The following is a 27973-nucleotide window of genomic DNA, read 5'->3' as shown; positions in this document are numbered from 1 at the left end:
CTTTTCTGCCTGCTGTCTGGTTCTGCTAAAGCTTCCTGCTGTTGCTGTAGTCATCACTACTGACAATGCTATCTGTAAACCAACAAAACCCCACAAATCTGTGTTGTGCTAAGAAAGTAGATACTAGAAATGTGAAATTGAATCAATCTTGAATACTCCTGCCAAAAATCATCTTGGCAATTGTTTTCCTTTTATGTTAAAAAGCTTTAAATCAGCAAACTAAGTAAGCACATAGCAACTCTGAATAGCTGCCACAATTTATGCTAAAACTTAGTATGAACAATTTAATGTGATATCATAAGACATTCTTAGAGATGAAGTATATTGGCATGTTTATACAATAACATCTACAAATTTTGAGATAATTCTCCCAATAGCCTAAGCAATAAAATTAAATTGATGCTTTATAGATAAGGCTAGGATGCTGCCCAGGTATGGCATGATTTTCCCTTCCTGTTACTCCAGCCTCTCAGAAGGTGTTGGAGGTGCCTCGTCAGAAAGTGTTGAATAGTGGGATTCATTTGCATTTACAGATAGATGTATATGTATAGATGTACATAAGTGAGAACAATATACAAATAAGTGAATATAAATAGGTAAGCTGGCAAATCCTTAATGTCATATTTTATATAGCCTATATGATCCTTTCTTTTCTGTTTTGTTACACTTTTAATGAAGTATCTCAAATAATGATTACATTTCACGTGTTTTTCACTGCAATATAAGGAGGTTTAGCCAGCTGTAAGTCATTTCATTTCAGATGCTGAGTAAAACAAAAATTCGTATTGATTTAAAGAACAGCAACAAATCAACAGATAAAACAACCAAAAAACTCACGAACCTCTGGCCAAATATTTGTTGGAACTCTCTTGTCCCTATCCAAGAAGCATGACTTTTCTTGACCATGACTCATGTTCTGCAGGCTGATTGTCTGTTAGGTTGAGGAGCACTTCATTCCTGTTGTTGTTGTTGTTGTTGTTGTTGTTTTGTGCCAGGGAAATGCACAGTGTGTTATCATGTTGAATATTTGCTCAGTGACAATTTTTGGTCCTTAGCTGTCACTGTGCTTCTCAAGGCAGGATGATCCACCTGCTAGCAGCAGCGTTATGCAAGTTCTGGTAAGGCAGAAAGGCAAAGCAAGGTGCAGGAGTGTGCTGCTTCAACTATATATAGTGTGTGTATATATATGTATATATATACACTATATAGTATATAGTTATATATATACACTATATAGTGTGTGTATATATATATACACACTATATATATACATGTATATATAAACACACATATATTTTGGAATAGAAAAATTCCAGCACCTTAGGAAAAAATATGACACATACAGCTGTGTAATAATGAGACCTGTGAGGGCTTTGATTGAGACAAATGGAGCAAGTCACACTTGTCAGAGCTTGTTGTTTAGACTTCATATACAGAAGTGACAGGTGTTCCCCTCCCCCTCCCCCCCTTTTTAATTTTTGATATTGATAAGGATTTATTTATTTATTTATTTATTTTAATGCACAGAATTCACAGTGTAAGAGATGCATTCTCTGGAAAATCAGCTGTCGAATTACAAAATAATCAGGGTATTGCTGGTGCACCATCTCTGATGTCTCTGTATACAAGGGAAGGATTTAGTTTTATTTCAGTGTTCTTGATGATGGATTTGAACACTTTATACATTATTCATTATGCTGGCTGTATGTGATGGAAAGCTGGGGAATTTAGACTGCATTTTTTTTTTTTTTGTATATTTTAAGGAAGAGTTAATGTTAAATCTTACAAGACTTTGAGAATATATAATGTATACAGCTGCAGTACATAAAACCTTGGTTCTGCAGTACCGTTTACTTTTATAGTTAGGTTTAAATTTTAATCAAACTGCTTTTTTAATGTACATTACACTTTCTCTTCAGGTATCACTGCTGAAAACCTGTCTGTTGCTAGTGCTATAAATAAATTTTAAAAAGATCCTTTACACAAAAATTCAGTGATTTCTAATGCTTCAAGATATTAGATCACTCAGCATATTATGTTGTAAATAAAAGATTATTTTCTTATACAGGTGTTTTAAGTTAATTTGAAGTCATAAATTAGTTCATTGATTTACTTGCAATTTGGTGTGAAGTTGTACTATAAAAGCAAGTCTTTTAATTTTAGGGAGATATGTACTCTTTGTGCTAAATAAACTATTTGATTCTTGGATTCGAAAGAAAAATTTTTCACTCAACCTTGAGAACATACATTTTGGTAATTATTATTGTAAAGCATATAACATATAAAGCATTATTGCATTAGGGTGCTTAGTAAAGATAGAAATGAGGTAACTGCTTTGAAAGTTCATTTTAAAAAAATGTAACTTTTTGTTATACTCAGATTGCTTGAATTTGTTTATTTTTTATGCACAAATTTTATTTAAAATAACTTTTTAATTGTCATGGCTTCTGGGGTAGCTGTTTCCCCTTTTTGTTATTTTCAGTGTATGGAGTACTTAGGTTTGAGGCAGGAAGGCCTTCAACTAAGTTCACTCTTCAATGTTAGGCTTAGAGCTATCATCCACATTGTATGAAACCTATTTCATAGATTCATATGAGTTTGGGTAGCTGAACTTTCTGATCAGAAAGATTTCTTAAAAATCAACAACTCTGTTTAGGAGAGAAAAAAAAGCTTTTTTTTTTTTTTTTTTTTTCACCCCCCCCCAATGAAATGAAAGATTGCAAATTCTTGATTTAAAGAATTGATACTTTCTTGTGGCAGCCTACACCACTTTTCTTACTTTTTTTGGAGGTGTTCTATGTGAACGCATAACAAAAAGCTGCTTTGTTGCACGTGGCTATTCTTTTTAAAGCTTCTTTAAAAGTCTTTTTAATTTCTAAGACTAACACTTTGCAAATGATGCCTTCTTTCCAACTGATGCTCATAACTAGTTTAAGTCAGGATAGGAAAAATATATAAAGTCATGTTATCAATTATAGGTAAAGCATTTTAATCTTACCAAGCTAGGTCTTGAAAAATGCAGTATCATTATACTGGTATACCAGTGACACATGCTGGAGATGGAAGGGATTTTCTAGGTCTCTTTTTTTTATAGCATTTCTTGGCAATGATGTTCCAAGTGTTAAAATTTCGCAAGTAAGGATGTCCATGCTGGCTTTAGGGAGCTGCCAGGGCTGGCTGTAATCTTTGCACCTGAGGTGCACACTGGGGTGTGCAGTCATCTCTTCCCATCCCGCCCCCCCCCCCCCCCTTTTTTTTTTTTTTCTGTTTATGGTGAGCCATAATGCTTGTGAGATATGCTATTTATATGGAAGCATATTACATTTTACATTTTTGAAGATGTACAGTGGCTAAGCGTGACCAGTATAGCAAACTTCACGTACAGCTTGAGGAGTATGATAAAAGCTTCTGATTGAGTCTGGTTTGTGACTGTTATACAAGATACTTGACCTAAAGAGTCCAGGAAAATTTTCTTCTCCCTCTCTCACATTGGATCACTTTGCAGTTGTCTCTTAATTTTTAATTTATTTTTTTAAATTTAATTTAATTTTTAATTTATTAATTTTTAATGCATTTTAACAGTTATTAAGGTTACCAAATAAGAATGTGTTCAGCTCTAATCTATCAAACTTCTCATGTGTTTTCATATAAAGTTTTAAATGATTTTTGATTTCAGTCTTGAAATACAATGGTTTTTAGTTTCAACTGTAAGAGAAGATAAGTTTTTGTCTAAAACTGCAAAGAGTCACTGTTGTTAGTAGCAACATATTTCGTACATACTTTGAAGTAAAAGGAACTTCTAACACTGAAGAAAAGATCCTTTTTCAGTCTAACTTTTAATTATTTGGTTTTATGATGCAAGCACATACTTTGAAGATGTAATATGAAGTATTTAATGTGGTGTACTAAACTAGAAGAATATTTAAATCACATCAGGAAATTTTTACTCACTCTTTCTTTATAATCCAATTCAAATATTAGAATAGTGAAAATTTCAAATGTCTTTCACCATCTTAATTTTGAAAAGTGTCATTCTATGTTATAGAATCTAGTCCTTATCAGATTTGAAGTATCAATATAAACAAGGGCACCATGATCTAAAAAGATTTCCTTTCATCCCATATTTTCATCTTGCTGAATGCAAATTCGTGAAAAGTTCCACAATGCTCAGCACACATCTTGCTCACCAGGAGCTTGTAATTGTGTATTAAAAACCCTGCTGGAATTCCAAACACTGTAAATGCTGTGTACTTGCTTCTCATTACCTGAGCTCCGGTTGATTTTGTTACAGATGAATATATGCTTCCTTTCTTGGGGTAGAACATTTTATTTTTCTTTCCTGTCATTTATATATTTTACTCACTACCACATATATGACAATAAAGCATGATGCACTATTTCCTGTGGTATTTGGGTATTTGAAAGCTTTAAACATTTTCATATACTTGGCTTTACTGTATGTTTTAAGCAGCATACAGGTTTTGTAGGCCACAATCCTTTCTGAAGATTTCAAGGTAAGTGACTGAAAGACTCCAACAGTGTTTTTATGGTAGATGTTTTGTTTTTTCTTCTGTTACGTTTGTTATGGTTATCCATATCTTTTTCTCTGAAGAGTGTATTGCTCTGATGTGTTGGAAAGATCAAGATCAAGTGAAAGGTATGTAATACCTTCTTGAAAAGTGCACTGTGAAATAAATTAGGTTTATCACATGCATAACCTGTCAGGTTATTTTTCTTTATTGATGAATTATGTCAGTTTTAACTCATGTTCCACCTAGTTCTCTGAACCAATTTCATTTATGTTGGCTATACCATAACAGCTGAGTTTTTCTCTTCAACGTTGGAAAAATGCTTTCTTAATTTATGTATTTTTGTTTCCCACCTTGTTTCTTATGGTTATGCTTTTGGACTGCACTTTCGATTTTTTTTTTTTTTTTCCTGCTCAGGATGGAAAGGAGCACAGCACAGTGATTTACCAGAAGCCTTGTTTGTAGCTGTGCTGATAACCCAGATACTTTGGGGTATACATTTTTTTTCTTGATGGGGCAAAAATGGCTCATTACTACATACTTTAATGACTCGCACTTGATGGTAATAAACAAACATCCTATTATTATCATGATTAGTTCTGAAGTTAGTTTTAATAATTATGAAATAGTAATAAAAAACAACATTACCACTCAGGTGGTTCAAGAAGTACTACTTTCTTTGGGAAAGTGACCACAATGGCATTTGTGTTCTTTAGGTGGCAGCGTATGACTTCACTCTTACAGTTAATACTCCTTGGGATGACTTTCCATTGCTACAGCAATGCTCTGTATCTGCAACTTCTGTTGGGCCTGTAAAGCACACTATTGCTCCACGGCCACAGGCAGTGACTGTGGCTGTTCCAGTCTGTAGAGTTAAAGCAGTTGGTAAGTAAACTAGGGACTTAAAGCAGGTGGTGAATGCTTATAACGGTTTGTATATTCTAATTGCAGAGAATTACCATTTGTCTGCCCCCTCCCCCCCCCCCCCCCCCAAAAAAAAAAAAAAAGAAAAAAAAAAGACAGGATTTAGAAAGCTGAAATTTGATAAATCCTTGTAATTTGTAAATGTCATGGAAACTTGAAGCTTTTTCAAAATTTAACATATTTTTAAATATATGTAAAGCTGAACTTTCTGTAAATGTGTGACATATACTAGGGGAAAAAAAGGAGGCTCAGGGGAGACCTTATCATGCTCTACAACCATCTCAAAGGATGTTATAGCGGGGTGGGTGGCTACAATTTGTAGCCAGTCTCTTCTCCCAAACTACAAGCTTGATGAGGGAATGGTCTCAAGTTGTGCCAAAGGAATTTTAAGTTGAATATTAGGAAAAAATTGTTCACTAAATGGATAGTGAGGAATTGGAACAGGCTGCCCAGGGAAGTGTCAAGGTCACCATCTCTGGATGTATTCAAAAGATGTGGGTGTTTAGGGACATGGTTTAATTGTAGACTTGACAGTGCTAGATTAGCAGTTGGACTTGATGATTTTAGAGGTCTTTTCCAACCTAAATGATTCTATGATTCTATGAAATCCTGTCCTCTACTCTTACTGGAGCTGATAGAAATGATAAATTTGATTTGTGGAAAATCTTAACAGTTTCAAACTTGTTTAAATTCAGAATCAAAGCAAAAAATCACTTATCAGCTTCCAACAGATTGTGAAAAACGTTTCAGAACCATTTAATTGTTTCATTCTGATAACATTCAGATATTATAATAGAAAATGTTATGTAATTATAGCAATCCCTACCTGATCCAGAGAAAAGGAAGAACGCATAGTACCTGTCATAACCTCATGTGATCTTTTTTTTTGTTTAAATTGATCAATCTCTCAGATTCTTCATGGAGTTTATCTTTTTCTTTCCCTTCCATCTTGTGGCTAGTCCTTTATTCTTGTGGTGTTTGCCTTGTACAGACAGTTTCTGCAAGAGATGGGAGGACTCCGTGACTGGCACAATTGTATGTTAGTTGGCTGATGCATTCCAAAGATGATGTCCTGGTTTGAAACAATATTAATTTACAGAGGTTATATGTCTTTGTTTTAGAGAAATGTGGATAATATTGGTCTTTATGTAATGTGAGACATAAGATCAAGAAGCGCTTCGGGCTTTTTGAAGGAAAGAGAGAATTGATCAACGAACTTTCTCAAGGGGTGTGAAGCAAACTTGCAGATTTTAATATACCATATGCTTGCTACATTCATTCCCAGCTGATTAACCAAATGCAGAGGCAAAATGAAGACTCGTGTGGAAATATACATCTTTGTTTTTTTGAAATACTCATTTTAAACTTCATCCTTTGTTCTGGTTTCTTTATTCTAGCTATATGAAATTAAGAGGAATGCTGTTGTGATGAAATGTTTTATGCCTTTACTGATGAACTACCATCACAAATGCAAATACATTATATGTAACTAATAAAATAATACAGGGTCTGGATGTAACATCAGTGAATTTGAATGCGTGTATAGAATTACATGAAAATAATATTTTGCATTATTTTATTGTTACATAAATGAATATACATTTATATATATATCATACTCAATATAACTAAAGCAGTTGGCTGAAGATATTCTAGGTCCTCTTTTAAGAAGCATTGCTTTTAATCTCTAAAGTATGCTTGTGTATATATAGTCTGAATGTCCGTGAATTCATCTGTAACAGGCAGAGCATGTGACACTCTGTTTATAGCATCTTCAGGATGAGATGCTGTGCGGTAGATGTAAAATTAAAATAATTTGAATGTGACTAAAGGGTCATAATAAGACAGTTATGGTCGCTATTTAGTAGTCGTATAGTATGGGAACAGTAAAATGAAATTAGAGCTTTAATAAAGGGGAGAAGCAATTCTGCTAAATATGTGCTGAAACAGTGGTTTTATGAAAGGACTTTGAGGAACCACGTGTCAAAACAATACCATATAAACATCCTTACTTAATATTTCCAACAGTACTTAAATCACCACTGGAGTTCTCCTCAATGAAACTTACATTTACACAACATTCAAGTTGTATACGTTACAATAGTCCTGATGAAAGTCTGAATTCCCAGGTACGTAAACACATTGTTATAGTTATTCTTGGCTATATATTTTAATTACTTAAAAATGACTGGGTAAGAATATAGATTTGGAACTCAAAATTCAATCATGTTCCAAACATATGCTTTTATGTATGTTGAACTTTTTCCATCATCATTTTGTTCGGATTTTGATTTCATACTTGTTTTTGGTCATGAGAAAATTTTTCAAAGCTCAGCATTGGGCTCATCTTGGCTTTCTGTTGTATGAAAAAGAATGGGCACCATGAGAAAGAGCAACTCTGACATAAAGGAATAGATTCTTTGGTGTTGTTATTCCCACTGTTTTCATATTGGATTGAAAGAATAGGTTTTGAAAACCTACTTTGAAATTTTTGTAATATCTGTATATCCACCTGTAAATTTTAATATTCCAAGTCATGTGTTTAGTTCTTGCTTTACTCCGTTTGTATCAGTAAATACTTGTTTCTATTTGGCTAAGCACTCCCACCGCAATATGTTGATCATTGTCTTTGTGGATGTGGTAAGTGACTGGAAATCATTTAGTCTGCACTAATGGGAACACTCATTTTTTCACCTTACAAATACAGTAAACTGGGTTCTTCATTGCTTTCTAGTGTTTTCTTGCTTTCAATCTGATCTGATTGCAAAAGAAATGCTTTGGACAGAGCAATGTGAAAAGTATCATGATGCTTGCTGCTTTCCCTCTTTCATCATGCCCTCCTTTCTCTGTAAATATTTACAGGAGCTTGACCTGAAGAATATCTCAAGGCAGTATTTGACATGGAAATTGAATTGCAATGATGCAGGCAAAAATATAGAAGACAGTATTTTCAAATTTAGCCTGCATGCTGGATTTCTTGATCCAGGACAAAAAATCAGTATTACTGTATTCTTCTGCCCTCGTAAGTAATTTTGTGAGTTCTTCTACGGATATTTTGGACAATTTTGGCATTTTCATAGATTTGCTTAAGTCACTTTCTTTGATGAATCGAGACTAGCACTTACTTTGATGACCTCTGAGTTAACATGACTAAATTGTCAACCAAAATGCCAAAAAGACATGCTGAAGTTCTGAGAAAAAAGACGGCTGCAGACCTAACATAAAACATGGAATCATTTGCGTAGCATTATATGAAAAGTCTGTTTTGCACACAGAAGGCATTAAATGCTAGGACACCTAAATTATTTTTAGCACTGCCCCTTAATGTGTATTTGTGCCAACTGGCTTAAGTATTTACACTTTCCAAGAGTACTTGGAGTGTGTGTGATTCTCCCTCCTCCCCCCCCAACAGACAGAACTTAGACAAGAACAGAAATTTCCTTCCTCCAAAAGATACAAAGTCTTTTATATATCTATATCTATATCTATATCTATATCTATATCTATATCTATATGTACATACATACATATATACATATATAAATTTCTGAATAGTTTGCTCAGAGAACCAGAGACCAAGTAAAAAACATAAAATAGATTTCTAACAAACACTGGGAGCATGCAAGAAGATGATCATCAACCACATACAGTGGGAATGGCAGAGCATTAAGATTTTACATTATTCCCAGTCAAACAAGTGTTTTGGGTAGAGAGTAATGTAACACTGTACATTAATAAAGCCCCTCACAGAACTGAGCGGTACTAACAATTGTATGTGGCCTACTGGTGGTGCCAGCATTCTTGAAGGGAAGAAAAATGTCTTGTTGGTTGGGTATGATCCAGAGTCAGCAAGTGAGTATCCCTTTCCTAAAGTCACATATTGCTGCTATTTTTGATGATACAGTTGAAATCTATAACTTCTACAAACCTCTAAGCCCTACGAACTATTTGATATAATTGAAAATTAGTTTGTAAATCCTAAAGATCTATAGGCATGAGTCTTGCCATGATTCTGTATGATAAATTGAGAATATTGTATTAAATGTTGCTCTGCATATTTGTTGTGAATATGTAAGAGCAGCATTCAATTGCATATGTTACTTGGAGCTGATTGCTTTACTTTAGAAAGTTTTTCCATTATGTATTATATCTTCTTGGTAGCTTTTGTTTTCAACTTATGGTTGGTCTGTGATTTTGTTTCATGAAATGGAAAAGTAACTAATGTACAAGGACTGTTGCAGAATTGTTTAGGAAGTGGTTTTCTTTATATTCTTTTATTTTTCATTTTGAGTAACAAATCCTGACTTGTCTGAAATAGTATTTCTTTCGGCATATATTACCTGGAAAGTCTCTGACCTAATCAGTATCTATAGTTGTATTTTTTTTTTTTTTTACACTTCTGACATGTTCATGAGGTATCATTTTAGAAATAGGTATTTAAATTATTCTATTCAATTTTATATTATTTCAAATTAAACTGCTAGATGAAAGTTAAATACTATTTACTTTTGGAAGACTGAGCAAAAATATTTATAGTATATTTACTTTTTTGATGCATCAGTTTGTCTCCTTTCCCCGATGTTCTTCCAAAATAAATCACTAAAACCCTAAGTTTTGGCTCTGAAACTTATGAAACAGCCATAAAAATGTACTTAATATAGTATTATTTTTTTTTACTGTGTAGGTTCTATTCTATACTTAGTGTGATGTTTAGTTTTGGAACTAAGTGATATGATCCCATCTGCATCTTGTCTGCAGGTCCTCAATCAATTTTGAGTGATAACTAAAGGAAGCTATCAAAAACAAATCATAAATAAAAATGTTAAAGAGCTGGTTTGGGGATAAATATGAAATTAAAAAAAAAATAAAATAAGATCCAAGGATACTGGGTGAATTGAAAGAAGAAATTGTTTCAGGGTGCTAGAAAATGTTAGAATGTATAAATAAGAAGGAGTTAAACAGTGGGAGCAGGAAGACGAGAAGATTGTACAGAACACAGTGATATCATAGGAGACAACAGTGGGAGATATTTCTTTTCAGATGTTCAGTTATACAGACTTGTAGAAATATGGACTTGGAATTTCACTTTTCTTTTGAAGGACATAAGGATCTACTTAAATTGTATATGGAAAGTGTGTCTAACCAGAAGAAAGCTTTTGGGTTAAGTTCTGAATTTCTGAGAAAATGTTGAGATGTGAGTCTACAAAAATATAAAAGTCAAGACACAAAAACATACCATGATCCCAGTTCCTTGGAGTAAAAATGTAGAGGAAAGAGGAATGGTATTATAGGATGGAAAGTGAAAAATAAACCCTCAAAAACTCCTGTGGTGTTTGAGTTGTAATTAAAAAATACATGTGTAGTTTACTATAACTCTTAGTTTATTTTGCATGTTTTTCCTTCATTTATAAATTTCTACTTTGCTTTCAGTAGGGTATCATATTTTTTCAGTGGTCTTTCAATTACTAAAACCTCCAAAATAAGTGTTGAAACTTCTAAGATAGTATCTTAATAGAAGTTTTTGAGAAGTATGCACATGGATGGAGTAATTGTGGATCACAGGAAAATAATCACTTGTGACATATTTGTGACTTGAAACAAATCATTTTGTTTCTAAAATTCAAAGCAAATAATTTGTCTAATAGGAGATGATATAGCTGTATTTTGCATGTATTAGGTTAACATATATAGCTTGGAGAGAAAGGAAGAATATACCCTTTCAGAAGTAATTATGTATGATTAAATCTGTGGGGTTGGTTTTAAGGATGCTCAGGGCAATACTAGACTTAGAAAATAAGAACAGTCAAGCTATATGTCCAGATCTGTAATGGTTTGAGGGCCTGGGAGAGCACAGTGTCTCATTTTCTCCTGTTTCTCCATAACACTGTAGCACTTAAGACAAAGGAAATTTTACAGATTTTGTCTAATACTATTTTATGCAGCAGCTGTAGAGGAAATAATTATCCCCTAGTTGAAACAAACAACTAGCACAGTCATTATATGATAGTTGGTGCTGTTTAGGTGTTTATATTGTGAGAATGTATTAAAAAATGCTCAAGTGTTGCAAAGGCTGAAGCTGAAAAAAGCATGCAAATAAAAGACAGTATTTAAAATTACTGGATAAATTGTTTGTGTAAACGCAAATGCATGTATACATGAAGTTGACTGGTAAATAATTATCAGTTGAAGTTATTTGTATTTTCACTCTTTTCCCAATCCTTTATTTACAGAAAAACAAATCATTGTAAAAATCAATTGCCCTTAATTTGATATTCAAAGTATTTTCTTGTGATTAGTGGTCTACTTGTACTAACCCATCACTGAAAATAATTACTTTCTTGTAACAGAGCATTAGATACAACAAAACCCACACAGGAGACCTTATTAATGAATAGGCTGGGCTAATCATCTTCATATGTTTGTACTGTAAACATGTAGTATGTGGGGATGAACAAGCCATAAGAAGAACCTTGAGTGTGGATTAATTTGTTCAAATATTCCATGATATTTGTGCATAATGGTATGGTAGTAAACTAAATGCAAGAGTTTTGTATGATGTGTGGTAATATGATTCTACCTGTTCAAAAAATTACCAATTTAATAGGGATTCTTGAGAACTGAGGAAGTATCAATTTGATCCTTTTCTGCTGTACTAATGTACTGTATTAATGGTATATGAAAAAATTCACCGTATCTTATTGTGATATATATTAAAAAAAAAAAAAATAGATCTGTGTGACAAAATACTTCCAAATGTGCCAGTGAGCTAAAAGGAATTCCGTGTCCCTGGAAGATGTGATAGTTATGTAATGGGCATATGTGAACATCACACCCTCCATCTTCTAGGGTTTTTTTTCTACAACAGTAAGAGATTAAATAACTATGCCTAATAACAGGTTCTGTGGGGAAATGATTAGTTCACTTTTGATTATTATTATTATTTTTTTTTTTTTTAATTGGGCTTATCATTAGCTTTTAATTGTCTGTAACTTCTCTGTTTTGAAGTCTGTATTCCAGTGTACGCAAATACTTTATTGGCACCCATTTATGTTGAAAGTGTATATATGTAGTATGGCATGAATTATCAGAAAGTCTAGGGCAACGGAACTGGCAATATTTATTTGAGAGACAAGTGTAGGAAGTGAGTAACATCTAATACAGACTTAAGAGGGTGAGAAGAGCAGATAAGGGTTTTACTGTATTCCCCCCCCACCCTCAAAAGATTGGAAAACATGCTATTAGAAAGTTAAGATTTCTTTGGGGGGAGATTTATACTAATCGAGAGGATCAAGGAATATGGACATCCTTATAGAGATGGCCTTTTGAATGAACTTTTGCTGTTTAACTTGAAACCAAAACAGGTGAAGTAGAAGATGAGGGGACCTGAAATATTTCTCCTCTGGAAGTGAGGAGAACTTGCATATGTATGTAACTGACTTGCAGCAGAAATACAACCTCTGTTTATTCTTTTATTAATATGGACTTTGCATAAGTTATAGTCCCAGCATAATATGCTAGGGAGTTAAGCAGTCGGAGCTGGATGGGTTTTCTAATGCAAACTGGACTGAAAATGAAGCAGCTATTGAATATATGCACATATATGCTTTGAAAAGTTGTGTTCCTTTATCCAGATGTCTGTTGTTGTTTTAAGGTAAGGCAATGAATGCTTATTTACCTTAATATATACATCCAGAAAAAAAAAAAAAAACAAAAAACAAAAAACAAAAAACAAAAAAAAAAAAAAAAACAAAAAACAAAAAAAAAACACAAAACAACAACAACAAAAAACAGAGGAAATTTCCCAAATAATTGTACAGATTTTGTTATTACTCTGCAAATTTAGACAGATTTCTAACTACCATAGACTCTCCCTAAGGAAAACTTCCACATCTGCTGGACTGCTAGTTGCTAGAGAAATTAATGGTAGTATATCAAAACATTAGCAAAAGCACTTTGCTACTACTTTGAGCATAGTCCTGAAAGGTGTAAATGACAGAATGCATATATCACATATATGTACATATACATATATACCACAGAATTCTGAATATTTAGTTTTTCCTGGCTAACTGATTTGAATACTTCAGAAAAACAAACAAAAACATACATATTTTTTATTAATACAATTTCATCTTGTAACTCAGTTTATATGAGATCCACATCTGGAATTTCTTCTTACTGCTCACAAGACTGAAACAAAATCTGGTTGAGATTCATGTCAGTTTATGGGTGAATGGGGTGGAAGGTATTCTCAGGCTTGGCAGAAGCTTCCTTTGCATTTAATGGTGAAAAAAAGAGAAGGTAATAGACATTAACAGAAAGTGCTGTTAAGTGAAGCTGAATAACTGAAGTGTCAAAGGAAATAACAGGATGTAAAGAAATTAAGAGATTAGTATGAGGAAGAAAGATTTAATAATAATTTACAAAGGATCTTGCTATTTCTTCTCTTTAAGTGATTCCTAATTTTAAATTGTGCAGTATTCATTCTCTAGCACCCTAGTTTGTTTGATCTACACAACCTTGATTCCAGGTTACTGTGCAGTGATGGAGAAGACTTCTTCAGGATGCTGATTGCATTGTGTGTGGCAAATAACACAGGGTTTATATTATGGCTTTAGCTTTGCCATATTTTTCACATTTAGTGAAATACAAGTTTAGCTAAAACAGTACTCTTTATATACCTTTCACTTTTCCAGATAAACCAGCATCTAACTTGCTTTCCTTGTGACCTTGAGTATTTGTGACCTCAACTGCCAGTTCAGGACATAATTCTTATTAATTTCAAGTAGTTTATTTAACATGAAATATTATGAAAACTTTTGTCCTAACAATAACAAAGTAATGAACAAAACTTAATGGGATCATTCACTTTTTTTTTTTTTTTTTTTTGGTCTTCTTTCCTTTGTTTAAAATGAGGACAGTTTTGTTTTGCAACATGTTAGTGTTTTGTTGTTGTTGTTGATGGGTTTTTTCTTCCCTGACATGAGCACACATTATTAGCATTATTAGCACACATATTATGCAGTATTTCAGTTTTAATAAATGTGGGTCCACATAGAGGGTGATGAGGTACACGGAAAGAGCATTCTCTGTTCTGCATTCTGGTCAAGTCAGGGATTCTATGGGAAATGTAATCATGTAATTAATTGATTTTTTATAACTTATGTGTACCGTAAGGATGAAAAGTTTGTGTGGGAAATAGTTAATATGAATACTTCAAACTATGAGTTAGTGAAAATAACATGTTCTTTGGTGCTGACATCTGCCCTTCTATTTTTCTTCCTTCATGGCATTCCTTCCTGTGGTGTTTATTGGTCACTTTACTGTATGATATACATACACAGGAAGATACGATACCAGAAATACTGTTTAGAGTACGGCTGTAGGATCTTAAGTCTGTCTAGCTTGTAGATGGGAGTAACGTGTTACTCTCTTCTTATAAGCATGTAAAAAAATCCTGTTTGGCTCTACATATGAACTTTCCTGTTCACTCTTCTGTGAACTTTTCTGATGGTGTTTCTCTCACCTTTCCCTCATAAGAGAGCTAAGTGCTAGAAAAATAAAAATGTTTTTGATATATCAAAACTTAGAAGCATGAGCTTCCTAGACTTCTCAGCAATATTGTCTCCTAAAACTAACTTCCATTTAACTTGGAAATAGTCAGATGTTGCAAACACTGCCAGAAGTTCCTATTTCATCTGGTTTTCACTTTACCAGTTCCATGTCTTAATCTGTTAACAGTGGAGAATCAAAGGGAAAGGTGTTTCTGTCAAAAATGAAAAGTTTTAAGCTTTTTGTGTTGTCTTATAACATGTGATATGGATTTATTTCTAAATACAAGAGGTATTCATTAGTTGTACATAAAAATTTTGTTCTTTTGATGGTTTTTCAGTTGGTGGGAATAAATGAAAAGTTGGTAAATGACACTTCCTTGTTTGAAACAACATTTTGATAGTGTAACAGTTGCTAAACATTGCTTTGTATTATCAGTGAAAGAAAATGCATGTTTGCCATCCACTAGAAAGATGTATAGCAGCAGTTAGCAGGATGGTGTGAGAAAGGATGGGAATACAAGAAAACAGGGGAAGCTTTCAGTGGAGGGTAATTTAAAACTTCATGAAATTGTGACAAAATTAAAAATAATGGCCTTACGGCTTACTACAAGCAATTATTCCAAACTTTCTTAATAAATAAATCTTATGCAACATGTTCTTTATGTTAAACTACATTTTGATTAAGAAATAGTACTGGTAACTTAAAAAAAAAAAAAAAAAAAAAAAAAGTTCTTACTACAGCTCTTTTAATTGTGTATATTTATGGTAAAATATATTTTTTAAAACCTTTTTAACAGCTTGTCCTGGGACATACGCATCTGAAGTGTCAGTGTGTCTAGATGATAATCCATCACATTACAAAATAACCTTGTCTGGTATTATGAAGTCACCAAAAATAAATTTTGATCCCCCCTTTTTAATGCTGATGCCAGTTCCTCTGGATGTGAAAACTGAAAGAGCCATCAATATTATTCCACAAGATTACTTAAGGTAAAAATGTCAAAATAAGTTTATTACAAAACTCCTGAATAATGCTTGTTTTCTTTTCTCGCCTGAAAAATTGAATTATTTTTTCTTTGTGAAGGCTAGTATTAATGCTATGCTTAGCAGCAGAAAGAATCTGCGTATTTTAGAGAAAATTCATGTATTTAATATTGCTCTACATCCTGCAAACTTGTGTGTTCTGTTCTCAAAATGTTACTGCTTCGCAAGGCGGCCATCTTCTAATATGTTTACTCTTCCACGTGTTTTTAAAATTATTTGTAATAGCACAAGAAATAAGAAACAAGCCCCACCAGGATTTCCTCTTATCTTTAGCCAGTTTGTTGTTTTATTTTCTCTACTCCAAAGGTTATAAAGCACTGTTTTTAAATTCAGCTGGTGTTTGGATAATTGATGGAGTGGGTGGGGTTCTTTTCACCCCCCACCCTGACCATTGTTCTTATTTACTTCCTAAGCAACATTTTGCTATCAAAAAAAAAAAAAAAAAAAAAAAGCACAGCACAAATATTTTAAGTATGTTATATAATGTAATAAATAACTCATAACTTTTTCATTATTCTGTGGATCACCCACTTCATCTTGTTAGTTGAATGTTTAAGAGAGCATTTTCAAGATCTTCATCATATGTAACATAACCCAGTACCACATCTATTCCAATCTGATAGAAATCTTAGTCTTTTAGAATAGTTCTTTCCGGATACTCTTATGTCTGGAAAGTGTTTGAAAATAAGCTTCTCTGGTCTCTGAGATTCAACTTGTCTTTCTGTACTTCAACAGCAAGATTATGCATTTGTTAAACTTATACAGATACCGTTCCAATACTTGAATAACTGGAAGAAAACTTTTTAAATTGCAAAAAAATAATTAAAGGCACTTTATCTTCAAATTATTAAAATCTACTTGTTTGAGTTGTAGCAATTTATGAAGAGGCATGTAGTGAACTCAGTGATTGCATCTGAAAGGATTCAGTATTGTCTTGGACTGACTGGCATTGTCATTTTGGACTAGAACCATAAATTACATAACCAGGGAAATAATACATATATTGACAAATTTCCACTTAATACTGCTATTGTACAACTTGTCTGAATGCTAAAGTGCCTTGAAGTGCTATAATGCAGTTTGATCAATATTAATGAAAGATTTAGGTTTAGGAAACCTCTGAGAAAGCATGAGTAAGGAAGTAAGTAACAGTTAAGTCTTTGGTAGCACAGTGAATAGAAATTGTTCATTATTTGGATTTTGAGCTTTTGTGGCTGATTATAAAATGTTGAGAAATGTTTGTATAAAACAAACTAGCGTCTAAATGCTAAGGGAATTTTAACTCTTCAGTTAGTTTCAGTTGGCATGTACTTCAAACCTGAAGTTATTCCTCTGTATTTAAAAAAGCAGCTTCATAAATGTGTGAATCTGTGAACTAACTTTTTTTTTTTTTTTTTTTTTTTTTTTTTTTTTGTCAAACTGTGAGCACAATGATCAATACTGTTTATTTTTAATGCAGGTCATCACGAATTCAAGTTGAACTTCCCGAACTTGAACTTGAAGATGGTGACAAGATTTGCCCTTTTTCTGTACGGTTTCCAGAAGGACAAGATATAATTCTTTCATCAAATGGCACAAATATGGAACTAAATTGTCATATCAGCTTCAGATCATCTAAGCCAATTTCATCTTTAGGGACCATATTCTTCACTGATGAAGAAGAAAACAGGTAATACTTGCAATATAAATTCATCTGGGGACATGGTCCAAACTGTCAAAGAAAGATGTGAGACATAGGACTTGTAATGAGAACTGGTTAGATGAAGGAATACAATAATAATTCTGGAAAAAAAATGAGAATGACATTTAGAAATATGTTCCTTTTTTCAACTAGTTTATAATTCCAAAACACAAAATTCAGATCTGGTCTCTAAGGTAACATTTGTCTATATGGTAACTCGTATTGTCTGCCCCTAGTAAGTGGAAGCAGATCTGTTATTATTGTTCTACATAAATATAAACATTTTTCAGGATTTGTCTATTTAGTTCATCTTTTCCCTTGGTGTGATGAATAGGTGTACTCACGAGCAGTAAAAGATAGATACTGTTGTGATTAAAAGCTATTCCTAGTTGCTATTTTCACTCAAGCAACTATTTTGAGGATTAAATATCTCACTCTAAAGTTTAGACCATGATTTTTCCTAAGCATAAAACTAAATTATTTCAATGCAAGTGTTGTGGACATTTTAGTTACTGTTGCTCACATTCAACTATTAAAAAAAAAAATACATTTTTCTGCATAGATCATCAGCCACAAATCTCTTCATTTTTACTCATTTTAACTATTTGTAAGATTTAATCATTGTGTAGGATACAACTCATAAATGTGTGCTAAAGCTTGTATTAATTATGAGAAAAGGTAATTTAGGCATATGATGAGATCTGAAATATAACTGCTGATCAGGCACAATATTTGGTTTTAATAAGTTTTTTTTTGCACTAGCAGCTTCTCAAATCTTGCTATAGAAGAATAAAACTTTCTGCCGTGCAATAATTTTTTTTCTATATTTGCCATTAAAATGAAATAAAGAATACCATCCTCGATTTAAGGGCAAACTTAGTCTTTCTGAGAAAAATATACCAATTAAAGTTATAAAAGTAACGTTAAAAGGCATTCATGCTTATGAAGGTGAAAAAAAATCATGCTTGGGAATGGCAAATCATCTTAAAAATGTTGCTGTGTTTTAAAATAAAGTAGGTAGCTGGTTTTTTGTTTGTTTGTTTGTTTGTTTGTTTTTTGTTTTTTTAAACATTACTAACAACACTGGTTTCCCATGTGTATGTGATTTCCTGTCAGTGAGTTGCATAGGCTGTACAAGCAGATGATATAAAATATGAAAATAAATGGATGAAATAACACACCATCCAAATCAAAGGGATTCTGTGTGTGCTATTAGTCAGCATGACAATATTATTCATATTGGCTTTTGGAAGAAATTATTTTTTATCATAAGTGGAAAAAAATCTTTCCTTCAATTGGAGAAGTCAACGTAAGATTTTCTAATCCAGGACAGATAGTTATTATTCTAATAAAATCTATAATGTGCCCAGGCGTCAGTTTCTTTACTACTGTTAATATTTCACTGTTCATTGATATTACACTCCATAATAACTCGTAGTTGCAATTTTTGTTATCTGCACATCTGCCCTCATTCTTTTCCCTGCTCCAAGGTCATGGGAAATGTATGGAATGTGTTTAAACCTCAAATCTGACTGAAACAATTATATAAGCATTTGAGCAGTTTGTTTCAAACTGTTTGACTAATGAATTTAAACTGCTTTGTTAATTTAAGACAGGATTTGGGGGCCTTCTCAACCTTTAATAATAGAATAATAAAATCAAGACATAACCCGTATAAAAGGAAACTGATCTTGAATAGGTTCCTGGTTTCTTTAATAGGCCATGAAACCTCACAGCATCAGTGAGAACATACTAACTTTGCTAGTATATTCCCTTTATATTTCCATTTTCAAAGCAAAAAAATTATATTTTAAAATTATTAGAACTGAAACTTTAAGCTTCGGTATTTTATGTTCGGTGTTCTAGGGTGGAAAAAAATATGAGTTAAATTTTAATTCCTATCTTGTTAATATTTAGTCTATTTTTAACTATTTGAATTGAAACCAAGTTATGCTCTGTACTATTTTGTTTTTATATAAATCCAGGCCTAAAATATCAGTAGGATTGATTTGCATAGTCTGATCATGCAAATCATGATTTTCCTGTAAATCAAGAGTGAGCACTGGGTAGAAGATGGATATTGTTGAATTTGACTACTTTACAGAAAACAAGGCAATCATGTTTAAAAAAAAAAAATAACTTTATATGTATCTGTAAGAGAAAACTAAGGAGATATATATTTGTCCTTTAGCAAGTAATTTACTGTGTCCATGGATTACATTAAATGGATCATAAGTAAGTTCATTAATATTAATTTAATGACTACCTTGGATGAGAATTTGAAGTTAATTTCTAATATTACTTTTAATCTCTGTTCTCTCTTTGTGCTTCTTTGACTCCAAAACAGATTAACTGACATTACATTGCACAGGGCTGATATAAATAAAGAAATTAAAGGTAGCAAAATCCAAGAATGTCTTGGCCAAGTGTTTAAGAAATGGGAAAACTATTCAGTTATGAAACTTATTTTCTTCGACTTGAAAAACTAAATCAAAACAAAACAAAAAACCACACACACAAAAAAACACACAGTGTGGTGATTTAACACCTGTGCAAAGCTAAGCACAGCCATGCCATGCTTGCACTCCCCATCCTCAAAATGACAGGGAGAATGTAAGATGGAAAAAATACTTGTGAGTTGAGATAAGGGCAGGAAGGTCACTCAACTATTGCCATCATGAGCAAAAAAGACTCAGCATAATGCAATTTATTGCCCACTAATAACAGACCAGATCACTGTGAACCACCTTTCCACCATTTACCCTCCTCTATGTCCTCGTCCTCCCTCCCCCACTCCCCCGCCCCAAGCAATGCAGAAAAATGGGGAATTGGGGTTGTGGTCAGTCCCTGATGCTTCATCTCCACCGCTCCTTCATGGTAACTCCCTGCCCCTGCTCCAAAGGCAGCAGCTCTTCAGGAACTGCTCCCACATGGCTCCATCCCATGGGGTCCATCCATCGTCCAGGAGCAAACTGCTCTAGCATGGGTCCCCCATGGGTGGGCGGCAGCTCCCCCCAACCCCCCTGCTCCTGCAGGGGCTCTCCATGGGCCGCAGCCTCCTCCAGGCCACATCCACCTGCTCCACGGGGGCTCCTCCACCCATGGGGGGGCTGCAGCGTGGAGATCTGCTCCATGTGGGACCCATGGGCTGCAGGGGGACAGCCTGCTCCACCAGGGGTCTCTCCCTGCACAGCCCGCAGGGGAACTGCTGCTGCCTGCCTGGAGCACCTCCTGCCCTCCTGCTGCACTCACCTGGCGGGCTGCAGGGCTGGTTCCCTCACATGTTCCCACTACTCTCTCCCAGCTGCTGTAGCAAAGCTTCTCCCCCCCCACCCCCCCTTTCTTAAATCTACTGTCCCAGAGGCACAAACAGCTCTGGTCAGTGGCTGGTCCCTTTTAGATCCGGCTGGAGCTGGCTCTTATCCTTACTTGGGGCAGCTGCTGGGTTCTTTCCTGCTTTTTCCAAAGCCTTCCTACATAAACCCAATACAATGAGAATATTGTGTTTTTATATTTGTCCTCCAGTTGTGATTACATCTTTTAATTTGCTAAGCAAATAAATAGTTCAGCAGGAAAGAAATTTCTCTGCCATCCTGATTTGAAATGACATTTAAGTAAAAAAGATTAGTAGGAAACAACATGTACATCATGTGTCATATAAACCAAAGAAATGGTGCTCTGGACAGCAAAATACCCCAAAATACCTATGTGGTGGATAGATGAATTGCTGTGATCATTGGTGACACAAATGTGGTCTGTGACTTCTGTGTTCTACACTTCTCAGTTTTCTTTCCTTTCACTGTGGATCTGGGGAAACTCATGCTATTTCTGTTTTTGTTTTGGTTGGAAGCTCAGGAAAACAAGATATCAGTGATCTTAGCATTTGATAATAACATAATGAAGCAGACAGGATTGGTACAAGGTAGCTATTAAGAGTTCCAGTTGTTTTGGTAGTCCATGAGATCTCAGTGTCTCATGGAAGGAAATGCCTTCTTGTGCTGGGAAGTGTGCCTAAACTTTACCAAGTTAGCAGTCTCCTTAATACGCTCATACATATCTACTGCAATTTTAATTTATTTTTTCTTCAGAGACGGAGTTCATTTATTTCATTAAAATATTTTCTAAATCTGGAACTTTCAGTTTGAGGACACATCCATGCTCTATAATAAATTTTATTGTGGAATATACTGTCTTTCACCATTTCAGCATTTGCATCCTCATCCATGTACTCTCTTACTGAACCAGGAGGCAGAAAATAAAGTGGTCTGGATATCTTTTATATTTGTCTTTTCTTCTTGTTTTGAAATATTTTGATTGCCATAACTAAATATAAAAATATCACCTTTGTATTTTGTTTTGAACAGATTCTCCCTTCAGGTTGCTGCAACAGCAGAGAATTGCCTTCTTACTTTATACCCATATTTGGCATTTCACCTCTCTGATCAACAAGTTACTTTGATAAGCAGTAAGTAGTCTGCATTTTAACTCTTCAGATTATATTATGTCTAGTAGTATTAGGAAAAGATAAATTGATAATAAGGTGTTTTGGCCTTCAAAGAATGTCACAAGAAATAAAGTTACTAAATTATTGGATTGATTTTTTGATAGTGTAATTGTGATCTTGGGATAGCTACAGTAAATAGGAGTATTGGGTTCTGTGTTTTTAAACTATTAAAAAAATGTTTCATGTTATACTTGTGAATAATCCTGTATTTTATTCTTTGTTTACCTATGCATAACAAAATGAAAATGTAGTTGTAGCGTGTATGTATTAGCTTATCTAATCTTTATCTGTAGTATTAGTTTATCTAATCATTATCTGTAGTATAATCAGTGGAAATATAACATATGTTAGCATATGTTATATAACTTTTTAGAGAATTTTGGTTGGTGCTGTAGTGGTCAATATTTCTTAAGGCTGTGCACTGCCATATCTCCTATGCCAGTAGTAGTTATGCTAGTATTTCTGGTTTATTACCAGAGTTTCCTTTTGCCAGATCTTCTAGATCACTATATAACACCAACAGCAATCAAAGTTGTCAAAAGAAATAATATTTATTGTTCAGACCTTAACTGTGCTGATTACACAGAATGACACTGTATATGTTTTTGAAACATTGCATTGTGTAAAGGCCAGTCAGTCATCCAGCATGTCCTTTTAGTTTCACTTTGTGATTTTTTTGAGCTTTTAATTAGACCTCATTTAATGGATAAATTTAAAAGTCAGAGTTTCTAGATTGTTGCATGAATCGTGAAGAAACTCCTAAGAAGGCAACACTTTTTTTTTTTTTTTTTTTTGCTACTTCCTAAGTAGCTCACTCCAAACACTCCTTCAGTTGACAAGATCTTTTTCTTCAGTGTTTATATTATTCTTCCTTCACGAGCTTTTTCTATTCACTGACCAGTTTCAGCACTCTCCTTCCCAGTTCTACATCAGGAGAGTTGAACTGTAACTAGAAATATGAATTTGGATAATGTAAGTTAAATGTAGATTTTTTTAAATGCAAAGAGGCATATATGAGTTTTATAATTTCTGTATATGTCCTGACAAAACTGATGGGTCGCTAAAGCATACTTTTGAGCCTAGTTTGTAACTTACGGGGTGTTGAGTCTGAAAGAGTTTGATAACTCTATACCAAGACTTGCTACTTAAAGAGCTATGATCAAAAATCCCTTAAGAATATTTGTTTCATGACTTAGAATTCTTGAATTAGCGCTGCTTTGATAGGCGATTTTTGTCCTGTACAAGATACAGTTAATGGAAAGAAGATGTAGGTAATTTTTTTTTTTTGTCCCCAATGTAATGACCAGAATGGTATCTTCATAATGAGTCAAGTAAGAGCTGTTACTTGATTTAATTTGATTTAATTGAAATAACTAAAAGTATAAACAGATATCTGCTTTTATAAACCATTAGAGCACTGACGATGAAGGTATGTTTTACTCAACTGCAGCTTGTAATCTTGCTCTATAGACAGTAAAGTCTACAGTAGTGGAGAAGTTATTCTGCATCCACATTATACTCCACCATCACTTCCCCATAGTACTTCCTCAAGTTCCTTTGGTGCAATCACTGAATCAACCTATGAATATTCCCAGTCAGGTATAATATATCTGTTTACTTTAAACACTTTAAGCTCTTGCAAGTATTTTTTGGCTTACTACTTCAAAAAGATGTGTTTCACATTTGTATCTTTTGCTTAAAATGCTTGTGTGTGTGTAATTGAGGAATACTGGAGAGGCTGTTCTTTCCAGTGACACCATGGGAAACCTGGCCTAAAGTATTTTAGCAGAAAAGACACTCCTGTCTTTTAGCAGATTAAGTGGAAGGGAAATCAACCAAACTACTTAAAAACAAACAGTCAAACAAAGAATACAATGGTCCCATTTGCAATAAAATGTCTGTGGAGGAACTGGCAGAAAAGTAACTACTGAACAGACCTAAGGGGATTAGTTGCTAAGAAGGGCATTGTTTCTGTAGTCATAAACTAACCATAGAGAAGTCAGGCTAGATTTCAACATGTTTACTGTATTTATGAAGTACTGTATAAAAACAACTATTGTCAGTGGGACTCAGTTAAAGTGCTGCTGTATGGGAATTAAGCCTGATAGATCTTCTGTAAGGTTTCAGGTGACTAACATCTGAGGCTGTTGACATCTCTCTTCTTTCAGCTGCTAGTTTTCTTACTTATGAACAGCTAAAGTTACTGCTGCTGATTCACTACTGTTAGAATTCCACATTTGCAGATCTGCAGATGTTTGTGTGATCATTCTCTATGATATTAACACGACAATGAGTTTAGTTAAACGGACTAAACAATAGGCCTTTAACAACATGGTTCAATTTCAGTGGAATGATGTAAAACAAGTTCAAAAGAACAACTCAGTTTCAGATCTAAAAAGGCAATAACCTCTGGCAAAGGTGGCAGTGACAAGATAAGAAAGTAGCCTCGTCAGCCAGCCGAACTGCATCTTATTAAGGACAAGAGTCTCCTCTTTTGCTTGTGTTGCACTATATTATTTTTTTCCTTAAATCCTAATAAATAATTATATATAATATATATATATATATATAAAATAAGTAATTTCTTATCAAATCAAATAACTGTGCCAGGCATTAAATAGTTTTATTTTTGCATCATTTAATGAAACAATAAACCTGAATAGTTGATTGATTAAAATGCAGATAAAACTACAAATATTGTTTCCATATCTGAAGATGTATCTTGTCTAAGCTATTTGTCCTATGAAAAGAGTTGTATTGTTATATTTTATGCAATACTGCTGCTGTAAAAAAAACTAGTAGTAGTAAGAATATGTAATTTAAATTTTGAGCAGGTCAAGGCCTAATAAGGGTGAAAAGTCCAAAGACTTACTTAAGGGAAGTAACTTACTTCCCTTACTTAAGGGAATAGGCTTACTTACGCTGATACAACACCTGATAAATTGTTTGAATACAACTCAGTTATTGAGGCATGCTATGTGATTGGGGTGAGGAATTATCGTTGTCTAGCTGGTAAAGCAACAGCTACTGGAACTGCACGAAAGGCTGTTTTTTTGTTTGTTTGTTTGTTTTAAGATTACTGTTTATGATTTTGTAAACCTTGTCTTTTTTTTTTTTTTTTTTTTTTTCTGTCTGGATAAAAAATTTCACTTTAAGTGAAACTAGATTCTAGAAATAGAATTTATTCTATTCCCAAGACATGTGTGTCCCCCTCTGTGTCATTCAGAGTTCGATACTACCCTTGAAAGTGAAAGTGATGAACAGACGAGTGAAGAGAGTAAAGCTGATAGTCCAAGTGATGGGAGAGAAAATAAATCTGAATTATCATTTTTTCCTGACAAGGACAAAGAACAGTACATCTTCTTTCAGAAAGCTCTAACTGCTGTTCAGAATTGGTTCACTCTCTTTGGCTGGTCTAAGGGACCAAATCCTATTTCAATACCATATTCACTAAGACGGTAATTCATATTTTCTTTGAACTAACTTGTGTCTGCCTAATAAAATGTTAATATATATAGTAAGATGATTTGGATATGAACAGAGGAACATAGAGACACTCTAATGCATAGTTTTATATTAAAATCATAGCATCTATGCACTGTTTATATGAAAATGTCATTTCAGTTATTTTTCATTTTCTAAAATATAGTTCCAGATAATGTGCTCTGATATATTACAATGCAGTGATATATCATATCTGCATATATAAATATACAGTTAAAACTAGATATCACTCTTTAAACTGAAATCTACTTTTCTCCCAAAATGAGCACAGGTATATCAATTGTCCCTCATTTCATGGCATAAATAAGTTTTAGACAATATGTCTTTTTCCCCACATAATCTGAAGATCAAGAGACAGATGGGGAAGCAAATTTAATAATCAGAAGTCTTGCAAACACCCTGGAAATATATCAGTTTTGGGGGCATCACTTAGTTGATTTTGTCTAGTTTGGTACTAAATAATGAAGAAGCCAATCTCCTGGGACACATATAGGCATTTATCAATATGATAGAAATCAAAGTTATAGTTGGCAGAAAGCTATGATAAACATAGATTTATTTATGAAGCAGTTGATATATACTTATTAAACATGCAATTCTTATAAAAATTTTACATTATTATAAAAATTCTGTAGAAAGAAAAAGGTGCTATACTTTTCAGCCTTCTTTCCTGATGTTTATGCTTCTTGCTTTATTAAATTTATCATTGTCAGTGATTCAGTGATACAATAATTAAATCTTAGCTTGTTTTGTTCGTTTAAGAGTAATATTGTAAGCCTTTTCTCTCTTAGCGATGTCTGTAAAGCCCAGAGGAGTTCTTCTCAAGAAAATGTTTTTAAACAAAACCTTGGCAAAGATACTAAGACTGTTTATGGCATGCTATTCCACCTGAGCGGACAGTTGTTACCTGGCTTTACACTGAGCTGGTCACTGCCCCTTGATCCTGTTGAACAAATTTTACAGCTCCATTGGCAGCATTCTACGTTCCTTGATTTCCTTAAGTAAGTACACGTGTGGTAAAATCTTTCTTTCTTTCTTCCCCCCCCCCCCCCCCCCCCCCCCCCTTTTAATTAGTGTAGTTCAAAATTCCAACTAAATAGTAGGCTAAGGGCATTTTTTATAGTGCATGTTTTGTGATATAAATTAAAATTTATAATAGAAAAGTCTTATCTTTTTTTTTTACTAAGGTATTCTCTGCAGCTTCCACTAATTGAGGTGTCCTTTGGTAGGGTTATATTCAACACAGGGATTCTGCAGGAACTCTCTTCCCGCTGTTATGAAAGAAAACAACTATTGACCTCATCTCTTAGACTGAGTAGAAGTTGGATCGGGTTTTTTATGAATGATTTTAGCATTCCACTGATGCTTGTTGCTCTGTAATCAGCTTTAGCAATACATTTTGTAAACTTAGTAATATATTTGTCTTTCATATTAACAATATGCCTAGAAATGGAAGCACTAATCCTGCTGCTGAACAGATTTATCTACTACCAATCTTCATGGACAGTCTTATTTTGTAACGTAAAATGGAACAACTGTCAAAGAGGGTGCAAATCAAAAAAGGTTAATAAACTCTTTCTTTATCCTTCTTGTCTGTTGCTGTGAAACAGAAGACAATTAACTTTAGAGAAATTCTAATGTCAAAAGTTCCTTACAGATCACTAGAAGACCTGAAACACAGCATCTCTGCGTCTTTTCAGCATCCTTGTTAGTGTTCGAGGGGCTGTCCTTCCATTTAAGAAGTATTTACTTACTGTCCTAAATACAAGCTTTTCATTTGAAAATAATGGACCATAATGTAGTTGTATCTGAACTCGTAATGAGATCAATGCACACTGTTTCTTATGTAACAGAAAGATCAGTAGTTGCAATGATATACCAGCAGACACAACAAGCATTTTTCTCATGCTTCAGGTCTGAAAGCAGAATAATGCTCAAAGTAGCATCATAAACAAGCATCTCTTCTATGATATCTATCAACAGAACTATACAAAAGAGTGCTAAATTACAACTTTTTAAAACTTCACGTAAACAGGAAACCATGCTGTTTACCTACTTTTATCTCAAACACATCTGTCTGTTCTGTTCTAGAATTGTGCTTTCAATAATTCTATCTTCCTGGGAACACTAAGTCACCTCATTAGATCCCATAAGCTTACTCAATGCACTGAATCAAAAAGCCTGATGGAAGACTGTAAAAAGAGCTGTGCACAGCTTGTTAAATTTAAGTATC

General features: G+C 33.8%; 1 protein-coding gene across 1 annotated transcript in view; it reads left to right on the top strand.

Moving 5' to 3' along the window:
• Nucleotides 1-27973, top strand: part of CFAP47 (cilia and flagella associated protein 47) — a gene marked incomplete at both ends in the record, with an annotated part of 298007 nt that overhangs the window by 33402 nt on the left and 236632 nt on the right. The window contains 9 exon segments of the mRNA XM_084289693.1: nt 5246-5414; nt 7482-7582; nt 8316-8475; nt 15805-15997; nt 17511-17720; nt 22097-22197; nt 23707-23835; nt 25463-25694; nt 26532-26741. Of these exon segments, the coding sequence (XP_084145819.1) occupies nt 5246-5414; nt 7482-7582; nt 8316-8475; nt 15805-15997; nt 17511-17720; nt 22097-22197; nt 23707-23835; nt 25463-25694; nt 26532-26741 (1505 nt within the window).

This window comes from Netta rufina (genome assembly GCF_964035555.1).
Source record: "Netta rufina genome assembly, chromosome: 1".
In the NCBI taxonomy this organism is placed as follows: domain Eukaryota; kingdom Metazoa; phylum Chordata; class Aves; order Anseriformes; family Anatidae; genus Netta; species Netta rufina.
This window is presented reverse-complemented; position numbering and strand designations above follow the sequence as displayed.